We start from the raw sequence: 16,050 nt of genomic DNA on the forward strand, positions 1-16,050 counted from the left end.
ATTATTATTATTATTATTATTATATTACGGTTTTATCAATGATCTTAAAGTGATCAGTAAGGTTTTGATGATAAATTTAGAGTGAAAATGTGAATGCATTATACTTTATGGCAGATTTGTTCCTCAAAAAATAAAACCTGAAAATTGATGTTTACTCTGAAAAGTATATTAATTTATTAGGCAATTGTTCTTGTTGTTGTTTCCATCCCTACAGCCAAAGGCTGTGACAAGGAAATAGTAAACTTCACGGGTAAACATTCGAAGACATGGTCGTTCTGGTTCAAACCGATAGGTAAGACAATCATATAGACACACCTGCAGAGGAACAATGATTGGTTGTTAGATAACAAACATAATTCTCATCCTCCAATGAGAGGATTGAGTTTACAGTCCATGCTACCTTAATACAGGACTATACAATAACTTTCATACCTCAGTTCCATCACCAAACCGACTCCACGCTGACCCGAAACTGACCGATTCTTGGCCATTCAAGGTGTCAGTCTATTATCGGTCTCGTTGATTTGACTGGGATATTACAAATAGGATCCAAGGCCTTGTATCATAAAACTTTTTATCAATGCGGCATCTGATTGGCTGGAAATTTATTTGTCAGAGTATTTTAGCATTTGTTATTGATAACAATTTTGATGAAACAGAGCACAGGTTGAAAATGTTAAAGGAGCTACACAAACAAAATTCACAAACAACTCATAATTAGAACAAATTACATATGGATGGAAAGATTTTCTCTTGAAAAACACGAACAATTTGCTGAGAAATCATATAGTTATCATGGAAAGGCGTAAAATGTCATTTTTCAAAACCCTCCTTAGACCCCCGAACGCCCCTCAACGTAAGTCAAACACACAAGCGTAGCGAGCTCTGAAAAGTGACGTCACCCACTGGACAAACAGCTCAGTGCCGTGTAGCAGTATGCAGCTAGCCAGCCGTGTCCCGTTTGTGACGTCACAAATATTGACGCTCTACAAAGAACCGCTGAAGGCAGAAAATCTGGATCTCAAAACTAACATTTTTGAAAGTTGATTACTGCGGGCCCCAAACATATTTTGAAGAGAAGAGTTGTTGTATTTGATCGGCAAGGCTTCCCCTTCGCAATGATATGAGTTTTGCATCAATTCAAAACACTTTTGATTCTTCGTGTGGCTACTTTAAGAGTCTTTAGGGCAACAAGTTTTGGGGGTCTTGATTTAAAATTGTCGGGGCTCATGTGCACAGGGACCTTGCATTATTTGGACTTGCATACAGATATACTTACCTACCTTGAAGCAAATGATTGAGATTTCAAAGATTAAACTGCAACTCTGTTTTTAATTGGTTTAGAAATGGTCAGGAACATTGGTCCCCATACCTTGATCCTGCAGACAGTACTCGGGGAGGACGGAGCAACTAACTTGGGAGGACTAGATCTACCGAGTCACAAGATCAAGTTCACAAGTACAGGTAAGTTTGAATGTTTTTTTGCTATCATACTTTCATTTCATCTGCTGACTTCCGGAAGGGGTGTTAACATCAAACTATGGGTAAGTCCAAGCCATTTTTTCACATACATTACCATCCTATGGTGGCCCTGAAGGGACATCGCGAACAGACCTAATCGCGAATTATTCACGACAAAATTGGCGACGAAATTCACGATATCGTCAATTTCGTCGTGAATAATTGGCGATAAAATTCACGACGTCGTCAATATACGAAATCGCGAATTATTCACGACGAGACTCACGCCTGGCTGGTTTCGTCGCCAATTACGTCGTCAATTTTTGTCCTTGCTTACGCGGCCTGCCTAGTCTAGCGGTAAACAATCCAGCCCCTTGAAGACGATTATGTCGAGACGTTTTTACCAAGATTTCTGGGCGCTAGTGTACTTCCGTATCCATTTTTTTAGCAGTTTAATATCCATTCTAAATAACGGAATTTTAGCCCTATTGTTTACTAATTTTAATCATAATCATATGTTTCATTTTCCACTTGAATTTTGATCACATCCGACATCGGGAAGGGCTTCGATGTCGACGTCGTCGCTCAGTTCCGTCTTTACGCTATCAGTCCAAAAGTATGCAGACAAAGAGCTAACATCTTCGTTGACACTCAGTGAAATAACTTATATGCAAAATATTATCTTTATTGTTTTGTTTTTAATAATAATAATAATAACCTAGACTTATATAGCGCATTTCATCTTCGAAGAAAATAGCAATGCACTTTACAATAATAATACAACAAAATTACACATAACAACTAATTCATAAACTAAAGATATATATATATCAAAATAAGGAAAAGATGTTGTTGTTGATGATGGTGGTGGTATTCAGGGGCGGCGAGCCCGAGGGTCAGTGGGGGGGGGGGGGGGGGGTCGATAAAAATCGAATTTTATTTTCCCTCACTTTTTGTAAATTATACTTTTTTCCGTTTGTTGGACAATAACAAATCCCTAAATTTACCGTCAGGCAAAACATGCTTATTAAGAAGCCTTGCCCCCCCCCCCCCCCGCAAAAGAGAGAGAGAGAGAGAGAGAGAGAAGGAAAAGAAGGGAAATGGAAAGAGGAGAGAAAGGGAAAGAAAGAAGAGAAAGAAGAAAAGAAGGAGATCGGGGGGGGGGGAGGAGATCGGGGGAAGGCCGAAAAGCCCTTGCCTCCCCCTGCAAACCCCTCTCTCTCTCTCTCTCTCTCTTTGCGGGAAGGGGGGGGGGGCAAGGCCCTTTTGCCCTCCCCCGATCTCCTTTCCCCCCTTTTCTTTTCTTTCCCTTTCCCTTCTCTTTCCCTTCCTTCTTTCTCTTTTAGGTTTGCAGGGGGATCGAGGCAAGGGCTTTTCGGTCTCCCCTGATCTCCTTCTTTTCTTTTTCCTCTTCTTTCTTTCTTTCCCTTTCTCTCCTCTTTTCATTTCCCTTCTTTTCCTTCTCCCTCTCTCCCTCTCTCTTTTTGCGGGGGGGGGGGGGGGGAGAGGGGGCAAGGCCCTCTCGCCCCCGATCTCCTTCTTTTCCCCTTTTCTTTTCTTCTTCCTCTTCTTTCTTTCCCTTTCTCTCCTCTTTCCATTTCCCTTCTTTTCCTTCTCTCTCTCTCTCTCTCTTCCGATGTACAATTACCCTTAGTGCTTAACCCTTATCTTGTCAAATATAAATTACAATTAGAGCATAATACAAAGTTAGAACCTACCATATTCACAGAAATCATGATAAAAATGGACTGGATCGTTTACCGCTAGACTAGGCAGGCCGCGTAAGCAAGGACAAATAAATTGACGACGTAATTGGCGACGAAACCAGCCAGGCGTGAATCTCGTCGTGAATTTTTTCGCCAATTATTCACGACGAAATTGACGATATCGTGAATTTCGTCGCCAATTTCGTCGTGAATAATTCGCGATTTGGTCTATTCGCGATGTCCCTTCAGGGCCACCATACCATCTGCATCTAAGATTGCAGTATATCTGATGTCGGTACCAAGCTGATAGCCCTACGAGAGCTTGAATCAGACAACACATCAAATGAAATGCTAAATTTTGTGTCAATTATTGTTCACAATTCCATGATATATTTCATTAATACTTGGCTTAATTTTAGGGCATACCTTTTGCTTGCCCTTATACAGACTTAATTGTACACCCTTCTAGCCTTCAGTAGATGATTTATTCTTAGATCAAGCTGTGAAACACCCTTGGTTCTTGGAAATGCTATCTATTCTTCATGAAACTGACGATGTTGTAAAAAATAGAAGATGCTTCATTTTAGTTCAGTGATATTCAAATCTTCAAATGTCATTTTTTTCTGTGGAAAATGTTGCAAATGCATCCAAAGTGACAGAGGATGGAGACAAAGACAAGTTAATATTAGAGAGCAAAAACTACAAGACCAACTTTGCACATGATTTTGTCCCCCTTTGTTGTGGTTGTTTGGGGGGAGTATTGTCATTAAATATCTGGTAAATTGCTCTCCTATGATATAACAAATCCTGATGGTAATCATTTTCTGAATAAAATTAGGTTTGGTACACAAAGTAAATACAAAATTATACTTTATAGGCATCAAGTATTTAGATTAATATCAATGCTTGTCCATTGTGCCTTATTTTATAGCGGGCCCACCAAGCAAGTTTAGCATTGACATCAAGGATCCTTCGTTCAGGGTAGACGTCCCATTCAACATCCCTCTTCTGCTACAAGACGAGCTTAATAATCCCACCGAGCCAACGCCTGACATCAAACCAATCCTCGAAGCAAGGTATACCGATCAAATTTTAGATAGATTTCTTCCTCAGTAATTAGGCTTTAGTATTGTAGTTATTCAATCTAATTATCTATCTACCAAGCCACCAACCAACCTCAAACCAATCCACAAAGCAATGTAAACTGATTAGGTTTGTTTCCCAAGAATTTAAAAATCTGAGTTTTCATTATGCAATCAAATACACTGTTAGATTCTCAAACAAAATTCTGTACATGCACTAGGGGAATTGCCATTTATTATTTAACTCTAGTACTTAAAAATCAACAGTTCATAATATAGAGAAACAAAATTAAGAAAACGGTGGAATGTAGAATAAAGTGGAAGTTGGTAAGATCATAAGGGAATGAAAAGAAGGAAAGGCAGCAGGAAAAAATGAAAGATCGAGCAATGAAATTCTAATAGAGACATTAATAGATGTAGTAGGCAAAAAAGGAAGAAATGGAGGACGTTTAAGAAAAATAAGAAGACCTATTTGTAAAATATGTAAAAGGAAGGATAACATCGTTTTATGAATGGTCATGGTTAGCAGATAAAGAAGACATAAGGATGGAAGCTGAAATATTTTTCTTTTTCTTCAGTGGCCTTGAAATGGGCCATGAGAAGGTGGAAATCAATGACACCTCTCTTATAATGAAAGGAGTGAAGGCATCCGGGGACGTTGGATCGGCTCAAGGAAAGAACTTCAACATGACCGTGACGATACCTGGACTGGAGATCCCTACTCAACAACTTAAGATTAGAATCTTGCCTGGTAAGCTATGGCAGGTCACATGTTCAGGTGTAAACTTGTTCGGAGAGAAAGTTTAGCTCGTAGACGATAGGGTGCTGGTGTTGTTTGATTCGGTGATTATGCAATTGGAATGATGATGATGATGATGATAATGATCTTGTTCATGATGATGATGATGACAATGATAAAGATGAGAATTATCGTGGTACTCATCGTCCTTTGGCAAGATAATGGGCTCAACCCAGATATAGTAAATGAACTAATAATACAAATAATAGTCACGTTTATAAAGCGCTTAAGACTATAGGTTTCTAAGAGCTTTACATGGTAATTATTATTACCTCATTTATTGAATTCAATTGTAAATCTGCAAATGATGGTGCACATGTTCCGCTTCATGGAGAGTATTTCTCAATGCTCTTAGCACCAGTGAGTCAGATTAGCTAAAGCCAGGATTAGATTAGTACTTTAGAGGTGCCTTGAGCATGATATGTGCACTTTATTAAGCTAGAGCTATCTAATCCTTGGGTTGTTGTTGCTGTTGTTGTTGATGCTGTTGGAGTGGTTGATGTTGTTATTGCTGCAGTTCTTGTCGATATAGTTATTATTATTATTTTAGAGCAATACAATTCTTCTTTTTTCTACAGGTGAGCCACACAAGATCATTGTGCCAACGTTTGAAGAAACTGATAACCTCTGCATAGAGAACCGCAAAGCGCTTCCTATATCGGTGGAGATCAGAGACAGTGCAGGGAACTTCTCAGTGCACCCAAAACTTGTAGTCCAGTGCAAGGTATGGGAAATTATTTCTTTCCATCACAATCTAGTATGGTGAAAGGTGTTCTTAAGTTCTACTGGGAAGAAATTTGACATAGGAAATGTCTTAATCAGTACATGTTTTTATGTGCCGGGAATAGGTCATATACGTGTAGGTTAGTAAGGTTAATTCGGGCTTGTGTATGATAAAGATTGGTGATTGTTCCATTCATACCCCTTCACATACACGGATTTTTTTAACGATTCCTTACGGATCGCACAAATTAGGGCCTTTGTGATACGAACATAAAGGGCAATTGCAAAACTTGTGCAAATCACTAATCCTACGTCCAACTCTCTGTCTTTTATTTCATTAGTTTCATGGTGCGGCTGGGTTGCCTTTGTACAAAGCAGACTGCAGTAACTCAGGGAAGGTTACTCTTACTGGAAAACCTATCTTCATCAAGAACATCTCCAAGAAATCTCACGAGATCACTGCCAAAATTGAACTACTGGTAAGATGGAAATTCCGTATTAAACTGATCCTTTGAAAGCAACGCCTTTCCTTTAAATGATTTCAACCTTATTATTCTCCAATGCATTAGAGTTTGGTCAATTATTTCCTGTCCATGGTATGGAAACGTTCCTTCTAACATGTTTTATAAGATTGTGATAATTAAAAAGATCGTAATGGATTAAAATGAATTGATTGGTCAAGGAGCAAGTTATCTTTTTAAGGAGTTTCAGTGGAAAAACAACTTAAGATCACATTTGAAGGACTACGTGTAGGTCTTTAAGAATGTTTGTTCGTTGAAGAGTATTGTACACCTATATTTGGTTAGAATCTTACTTATCCTGCTCTGTTCTCTAAGCCATTGTACCTCCTATTAATGTATATTAAAATATGCATGTACAAATTTTGTGCTTATTTTAAACAAAAAACCAAACTGGACTACCGTAGTCAATTTCAATATATGAAACATTTGCAATGCACATTTCAACATTAAGTCAGAAACTCTTGCGAAATCTTTTTTTGCAAATTGTTAATAAGAGCAAACTGCACGGCAAGAAACTATCATAAATTGAAACAACAACAGCAAATGGTATTTGTATTAATTTATTTTGAGGCATGAATCTATCGCGAATCTGGACCAATCCCAATCTCTGACAAAGTCTCTTGACACGTGAGAATAGTCATCTCTGTTTTAATCTTCCCTTAGCACATCAAAGGAGTCAGCTCTGTAGAGAAAGTCATCACTGTCAAACCCAGCACCAGCGCCTGTAAGATCAAGGTATTCTTCTGCCAACACCAGTACCTTGATGACCCAAAGAAAAAACCTGTCGAGGTGAAACCCAAAGGAGATATTGAGTGGACGGCCGGAGAGGATACATCACAGATCAGTGAGTAGAGAACAGTCATATATTTCAAGGGATATATTCTATTATCAATTAGAAACGCTGTTAAATCGAGTAATTAAAAAAATAAGGCATGTTCACAATAAACAAGATTTTATGTGTTCAAAAAAGGGGAATGGGAAAAAGAAAGAAACATCCCCTTAAAGCATACTCACTTATCTGTGTATGAGACTTTCGTGAGATTTTTAAAGGTAGCCTAGCACATCATGTGGATTCAAGGCTTTGATCCCTCTCTTACGATCTGTACAAAGTATACTTGTTTTATATTTATTATCTCATGATTTGTCTTATGCTTCTTCTTGATATTGTATAGTGTATAATATCTTATTTAATTATATATATTTATGTACTATACCTTCAGCTAATATAATTTTTTTTTTGTAATCCACAGGAATTAGTTGATGGTTTCTTTTCTTTTGTTATTGTATTTACTCTTGTACTTTGTTTTCATGTATACTTGTTTATTGATATACTCCTTATGTTCTTGGAAATGAAATGAAGAAAAAAAGAAGAAATGGAATGAGAATGTATATTTTATGCTTTTTCTGCCAGGCTTTGCTCTGTTTGATGAGGGCGACAACCACATGAAGATTACCAAGGAGCTGGCAAACAAGTTCAATTTCAGCTGGTTACCCAGCTTCAACTCCTCCACCCTCATGGAGGGATACTTGCCCCCTATCAAGGTCCCCAATACGGTGGGATATTCCAAATTCTGTCGTATAAGCTTCACTGATAGATCGGGCCTCGATTTTTCCTTCAACATCAAGTGAGTATTGAGTAAAACAGATGCACATACTTCAACGACGTGGAGGTGCACTCTGTATTACAAAAGCTTTAAGTGATGACTTATTTGTGGTTATATTCGGCTACATTAACAAAATACTATTATTTCAGCTACCTATATAATAGGTATGTGGGCAATCCAAAAACATCCCTGAAGCCACTGCTATAACTACCCTGTAAATAACAATTGTGTATACTAAGTAAATGAGAAGAAAAAAAAACTAATAATTAAATTGACACAAGTGTTAAAAAAACACAGCAACAACAATCTTTCCAAAGAAAAGGAGACATGATGAGTCAACGATAGAGCAGTGGTCTTGAAACCAGGAGGTCCAGGGTTCGAAACCGAGTCGATGCCCTAGTGCCCTTTTTATTAAGGAGATAGTCTTCAATGATTACCAACTCCCTCTGAGAGGACTTAAAGTCGTCCGTCCACTGGTTGCTTACCTTCAAGCATGTACTTGCTTTTTAGTAGTCGGGTCAAACAAACAAACATGAATGTTTAAAATCTTTATAATTATTATTTTTGCGCTATTACCCTTTGGTAGGGCATTAATCCTCATTACCGAGTCCCTTGGAGAGGACTTAAAGGTGTCGGTCCCCTGATTGCTTACTTACAAGCGTGTATATGCTTTCTTAACAGTCAAGTAAAACAAAAAACATAAATGTTTTAAATCCTTACACTTGTAAACAAATTTCAGGCCAATCCCTGGCGAGGCCACAAAGATCAAGTGTCAATGCAAAAAAAGTGTAAAGGTGAAGCTTGGAGAGATCTTGGATGGTGATATTGTCGTCCATGTCATTGATGACAATGGGAACACTATACAGGAGGTAAGAGAATAAAGACTTAAGTCCCAAGGAAAATGTTCAATTCATAAAGTTTTTACCATAGGCCTACTGCTTTATACATGAGCTGTAGAGCCACTTGAAACATGGATGCTTTAAAGGTACCTATTTTCAAAGAAATTCTGTAGCATCATCACTATTCACAACAAATTATGTGTCCCATAATTTATTTTGACTACTTTTTTAATTTCAAAATTTATTTTCAAAGTTGAGGTAATGCCCCTTCGATCGCAATCAACAGTTCTAAATCGACATGCATCAATATCATATCTCTAAGAGTCTCTTGTTCCTTCTACAGCTCCCTCATGATTGCCTGAGCAACCTCAGTGTGAAGGCAGAGGATCTAGACACCGAAGTCCTGCAGAAAACCCTTCTACCTAACGTGGGCTTTTGCCTTCAGAACATCATGTTTGACGGTTCAACGGTAGGGGTCAGGGAGGTCTTGGTGACGTACAACGACTTCACGGATCACATCAGATTAGAGGTGCTTCCTGGCCGACCTGCGAAGCTGCTTGCGATGGGCTGGAAGGCAAAGGAGGTATGGTTGCTAGGGGGAGCGGGTAAATAACACATGCTCCGGTGGGTTGTACAACACTTGCTCCAGCCACGATTTGTCAGTTTTGTTTACTGACCAAATTCAAAATGTCAACCCTGGACCGAATACCTAGTAAACCTAACCCTACTCCTCGCCCTAAACCCAACCTAAAACCCAACCTAAAACCCATTTACAACCTAAACCCAAAGCCTAACCCTATACCTTTGATGAAATAAAGCCAGGAGCAATTGTCACTGCAGCATATATCAGAGAACCACTACGATGAAAACTGAACAGGAGGCCATATCCTACACTTACTTGAATGTATAACTTCACCCCTGGACTAAACACTCTACCTAACCCTAACCCTATCCATAGTCCTAGCCCTTACACGTACCCTAAACCTGACCTGAAAGGTATAGACCAGTTTTGGAAACGCCCCCTCTCAAAAACTAACATAGAAGCTCTTATTACCAATCATGTGCAAGGATATGTTTTGACTCATACGTGACGATACAAATTTTACTGGGAAACCTCCTACTAATTGATTTACTTGGTAAATTATTATATCTATCCGGACTGGATAGAAATAGGGTAGTTCCATATACATCTTTCTGTGAACCGTGCTTGTAATTTTACCAAGACGGGGCCACATTTCTTATCATTTTGCAGTACACACCAATACTAATATGCTAGATGATCAACCTTTTATTATCGATTCCACAACGTTTCTTGCACAATGCAATCGCATGACCAAAACTATACCTATATACCTCTAAACCCAAGTACAACCCTTACCATGTATCTTTGATAAATATAGCCCGGATCAATTTGTGTGGGAGCATTTATCAGAGCAACAGGTAGGGGAAAAGTTTGAGTGGGTGGGGAGGAAATTGGGATGCTAGGTAGGAAACATTGGTTTGTATGGGGAGTTGAAGGTGCTAAGAAATATGTATTGAACTGTGAAAGGATGGAGATATGTGTGCTTGGTGCTTTTAGTGGTTCGCAGAGTTGAATCATTGAAGAATTATGTTGGTGGAGTAGATGATGTTTATGTAGTTAGTGGTAATAATTTGTTCCTCATGGTGATCTTGTAGTACATTGACAATGCTGAGAATGATAATAATGGTGAAAATCATGCACCTCTTCTCTATAGACACTGATAGCATATGACGGCGTCGAGATCAGCAATCCATTACATTTTCAAGTTTGTGATGAATCTGGCAATCTAATCTCCGATGTTAACACAACTATCTCTCTGCAATATGACAAGACATTAAAGGCGAGTGTTGCATTTCACGATTTTTTTTAACATCTTCTCAATTTTCTTAGACGTGAAATAAACAATGAATGAGTGGTTCCCTAATCTCTTTGGCCGTAGGATCTACGTCAGACATTGTAGATCACCATTGTAATAATAAAGTGTAGTGATTGAGGCTATAGCTCACAAATCCGCCATGATGCCTCTGGCGCTTTCATATTATAACATCAATCATATCTGAGCGGCTAATTATGGAGCGATCTAGCATTCCAGGTAACAAATTACACCTGGACAGAGAGTGACAAATAGTGATTAATGCCTGCCACAGGATGTTAGCTAGTGCCGGGCAGGGAACCCTTGAATTGAGAGTCAAGTGAACGAGTCACTACCACAACATTTACATACGACTGGGCTGCTTTTCATTTTTGAAACATTCTTTTCAGTTCTTGATCATTATGATGGGTGAGAACATTTGATTCAATTGCCTAACTTTAGTTATAGATTTCTGTTGTTGTTTTTTCTTTTTATGAGTGTATCAAATCACGTCACTATGCTCCATTTTTGTCTGCATGCAGGTATCGTCAACTGAACCTGTAAAAGCAAGGTCATTTAGTGGTGGTAAAGTTACCTTTGGGAAGCTGACATTATCCGGTCCCTGGTGAGTTGATTCATGTTATCTGTCAAGTAGAGTGGTGGATTTCAGCCTTCAATTTGATGATTAACTTTGATTAAAGTTATGCTAAAAAGGCAATTATGCACAATGTTTGCAGACCACTCATTAAAAAAAAAAGATTATTACTGAAACTGCTGTGTTTGGGATCGTTTGCATGATCTTCATGTGAATGAAAGATGGAGGCAAAAATAAATCTTTAAAATAGGAGGGGCCTTTGACTAAATTCAGATTCAGATTCAGATTCAGATTAATTCTACAAGCCTAGATCTACTGATCTGCTAATGATCATCTACAACTTACAATACAGCACAAACAATTTTGAAGAAGTGATCAATATTTGCGCATATCAAACACATAGTGATGACATCATCGCATGCATGTGCCTTCAACAGTGGATAAATGCCAATTTATGACATCATGATACACTATGCATTTGTTTTGTTTGATATCGTATGCCATGTACAGTATTTATGAATAGTACATTTGATTCTAATCATGGCTCGTGACAACTGCTTTTAGCTTATGATAACTTGTGAATTATATTTCATCACATGATGCACAATGGACCGATTACGCAGATTCTTTGTATGGCGGATATAAGATGAATTTAGAAACAAACATCTCAGCTGTCTCCGTTATCTTGTTACCTAACAGTGGGAAGTACAAACTACATGCGAAAATGTCCATGGAGTGGTCATCCCTCTTGAGTTCTGATCTTGCTGTTGAACTCAAGCCAGATCCCAAGAAGGCACAAAAACTTCAGGTGGACTACAAAGAGGAGTGTGTCTACACTGCTGGGGATCTTTTTCCAGGTTAGTGTAGGGGTGAAGCACGATGCCAACGCTGATATTGATGATGATGATGGTTATGATGATGTTAATGATGATGATGATGATGATGATGATGATGGCGATGATGAAGACGATGATGAAGACGATGGTGATAATGATTGTGACGTTCATGGTGACGATGATGGTGACGATGACGATGTTGATGATGATGATGATGATGGTGATTATACTTATGAAAAGGATTAAAAGAAAAGTGGGAACAGCAAGATGGTAGGGATAGCAATCATAATAATGATGATGAAACTATTTTAGTTGTCAATTGTCTGTTAGTACTCAATTTGGTTTGCCTAAACATCTTTCCAATGTAGCAAATCAAGTGCTCTCTTTCAATCTCCTAGATTTTGACATATCAGTAATTGCTGCTGATGAGAGCACCATGACCAACATCCCTCACAAGAAGATCTCCATGAGTCTATGGAAGTCCACTACCAACGATCAACACCCTGGTCCGCCACCACCGACCGCGCTAATGACAGACATGGACAAGCCCAGTGAAGAGGATAGGGAAGGACATTTCTACTGCAGGTGAGAAACACAAGTGGAAACTCTAAAGATAACTTCTACAACATCAACTTCTTGCAAACCTAGGGCAGGCCTCCACACCCATAGGAAAGAAATGAGCCTGCCGCATACTCCTGCAGCAGACCTGCCGCAGACAGTCATCTTTTTCAAATACAAATTAGTTTTGCCGCAGAATTGCCGCAGATTATTCATTATGGATATTCATAAAAAAGGCTATGACAAAGAGTCTGCGGCAGATCTGCCGCAGACTCTTCATCATGAATATTCATATCCCATATAGACCTGTTGCAGACCTGCCGCATACTCTTTCATATCCACCCCAGTGGATGTGGCATTAAGTATGCAGTCTTGCAGGAAGGCTAGCTGGAGAGCCATGCATTGCATCATTACATTCTAGCAACTTGAATTAGGAGAAACAGCTAGAACAGGTGCTGGACTTGCTTCAAAAATTCTACAAATGTGGGTTTAACACAATGCAGAAGTAGAGGTAGATCGAGGTATAGGAATACACTGCATACACATATAGTCCAGAGTACTATGAGTCACAGAACCATGTGCTACTGTGCACACATTACACAAGAGTTACAACAAAAAAGTGAGTTAGTGGGGCTGAAGATAAGATCACATATGACACAACAAAAAAGTTTGAAACAGTCTGTTAATTCCTCAGTCTCCTCTTATGTAACAAATTCCTCTTATGGTACCAGCTAGAACTTGAAGCAAATTGTTTGGTTTAATTGACAGAAGCTAACAAGACAATTAACAGTGCTAACTCAGGATTTAACAAGATCATGCTGGGCTCACCTGGGCCTGCAACCTCACGGTCCTCCAAAATGACCGCCTATAGCCTTGCTGCAGACTGTATAATTTCCCACTTTTCTGTGGCAGATCTGCCGCAGACTGTTCCTGTGGCATACTGGTATGCGGCAAGTCTGCAGAAAAAATTCTTTCTGCCGCATACTTCGGCAGACATTTTTTCCCGCAGACTAGACTAAAAGTCTGATCTGTTGCAGATCTGCGGCAGGTCTGCGGCATACTTTTCACTTTCCTATGGGCCTTTACGTTTTTGTAGGTGGTCTGTCTTTGAAGGGGCTGTTTTTTGTTGAACTATTTCTTAAAATTTAAAATTCATGGTCTTGACTGACTTTAAATGTTATATGCCCATGTGCCCAAGCTGCCTGATGGTGTGAATCCGTGCCTAGGGGGAATGTAAATGTGTTATCAAGTTTACAAGGTAAGACTTAGTTTTTTATGGAGGCAAAGAACAAATTATTACATTATTGGATATTCGCTTTTAGAATTGACTGAAAGAGACTCTTGCCTCTTGCCCAGCTATCAGGGATATCAGATTAGATCATTTTGAATCATACATCAAATGTTGTAGTATGTACCTTTGTATTTATACATATATTTGTTTCATATCAATTATTATCTATATATAATTTTACATCAATATATTAAAGCATTTTGGACCACAATTTGAATGTAAATCTGAGGGAAAAACTTTATTAAAAGCTGAATTATCCCCTTAAAAAAGAATAAGTGATAAATTATGTGAAGGTAATGAAAAGTAGCCTTAGAGGTGTACACATCTCTTCTACACCACTATACAATAACTGAAAATTAAGAATTTATATAGATAATGATAAGGTAGTACCTCCATCAATTGTTTTTACTTTGTAGAAAACGAAAACTACCCGAAGAGGCACGCATGCACTCGATAATCTTCCAAGCTTCCGTGGATCAACAGATGCTCTTCTCTGAACCGGTGAGTAGGGAACAGGATAGGGAGGAAGGGGTGTATTGGAGGGTAACCCCACCAAGGTAGGTTACTACGACACATGCACTGGCAGCAATTGTTCCACAGAGAATTTCCTACACTAACCAAATTCCTCAGATCAGGGTTGTTGTGCGGCAGTCATCGGTTTCGCTCGTACAGAGTATCTCAAATTAGACCCCCCCTCCCTTCATCCCTCGTTCAAGTTGTTATCAATGCTCAATTCCAGCAAAGTTATGTGTCTTTTGTATAAACCCCTATAATGGGGCTTTCGATTAAAGTGGCATCTCGGTCTATAAAGCAATAGACTTATAGAGATCACACAAGATGTTCCCCATCCTCAATACCTCTGTTCGTATTTGTGACTGTTTTTTCCGTGGTTTTTCTTGAACCCATTCAGATCGGGTTTGATATCCAGCCTGGTCCACCAGTGAAACTGATCCCAGATATAGCCCCACCAACTCCAACTGTATGCAATACACCTCAAGCACATAGCAGGACTCTCAGCGAAGCGCTCAGGCTACAGCTTGTGGTAAGTATTTTCTTTCTTCTGACCAAGCTGCCCCATATTTGGGGGTAACTCATTGAAAATGGGCTGGAGTCTATTGAAACTGTGTGTTATATAAAAAATTAAATCGAATGGGTTAAACATGGATGTAATAACAAAAAAGATTTTGTCAGATTTCAAGCCCTTGGCCCGTATTCAATTCCATACTCAAGCTTGAAATATGAGTATTTTACTTAGTCTTCGGCTTAGATAAAATACTTAGCCAATTTTGCTTTTGGCCAAGTATTTTCCCCTAAATTAAAGACAGCTCCCTACCAGACTTAAGCCAATTATGTGAAGACCTTGATTGCGATGGCAGGCATATGGTTTTCTAACGCAATATCATAACAATTAATGAATCATAACAATTATATTAGCGCGCATTATTTTATTGTTCTTTTGTCAGTTTTAAACTTCATGGTTTCAGCTAACCTACTCTAGACATTTTATGAAATAGTTTTTAAGCCAGACTTAATTCCTCATGTTAATGTTCAGTATATAAATTTGATTTCCTCCTCGTGCTTTGTTTTTGTTAGCTGCTTTGTTTATGAAATGTTATACATTTTAATTACCTTCATGCCATATTTTGCAGGTCTTCTGGGTGCACCAGTTGGTCGGGAAGAGGGACCATTACGGTTACAGTGATTTAGTTTGCTTTCCTCTTCTCCGGCAGCCAACTGATGCACTCAGAGGACCTCCAGAAAGATTGTGCATTTATAATTGACATTCTCTAAATGTTTGTTTACCTATATTTACATTGTGATATTTGTTGTGAATTGCCGAATAAATAATAAATAATAAATAAATTGCGACGCGTTGATTGCGCATTACTTTTGATTGACCGTTTGATGTCGCAATACTTATCAGAAAGTATTCTACTTAGATGTTGTCTTACGTATGTAAAAGTCTAAAATGTGATTTAAATACGAGATAAGAAAAGTTCTTAGCTATTAAAGCAATTTACTTAGTAAATGTCTTACTTATTCTAAGTATCAAAGTGAATACTGGCCCAGGTACGCATGTCTGTTTTAGGCATTTTGCTGCTTTTGTTTGTTGGCCTATTTGGATTTTTTAACACATGAGGAGGTGCAATGGCTCAGTAGT

The 16,050-nt window shown here is 38.6% G+C and overlaps 1 protein-coding gene across 1 annotated transcript; it reads left to right on the forward strand.

Annotated features, from left to right (window-relative positions):
* The first annotated feature begins 1,540 nt into the window (after positions 1-1,540).
* On the forward strand, positions 1,541-14,450 carry LOC590026 (structural maintenance of chromosomes flexible hinge domain-containing protein 1). The gene is made up of 14 exons (XM_030973986.1): positions 1,541-1,544; positions 4,099-4,243; positions 4,828-5,000; positions 5,627-5,772; positions 6,113-6,250; positions 6,956-7,136; positions 7,704-7,917; positions 8,636-8,765; positions 9,079-9,318; positions 10,472-10,597; positions 11,152-11,234; positions 11,904-12,061; positions 12,439-12,625; positions 14,306-14,450. Exons 1-14 carry the CDS (start codon positions 1,541-1,543, stop codon positions 14,448-14,450), a joined length of 2,070 nt encoding a protein of 689 aa, XP_030829846.1.
* The last annotated feature ends 1,600 nt before the right edge of the window (positions 14,451-16,050 follow it).

Source organism: Strongylocentrotus purpuratus, unplaced genomic scaffold (genome assembly GCF_000002235.5).
Source record: "Strongylocentrotus purpuratus isolate Spur 01 unplaced genomic scaffold, Spur_5.0 spur5_scaffold_7, whole genome shotgun sequence".
Taxonomy (NCBI): domain Eukaryota; kingdom Metazoa; phylum Echinodermata; class Echinoidea; order Camarodonta; family Strongylocentrotidae; genus Strongylocentrotus; species Strongylocentrotus purpuratus.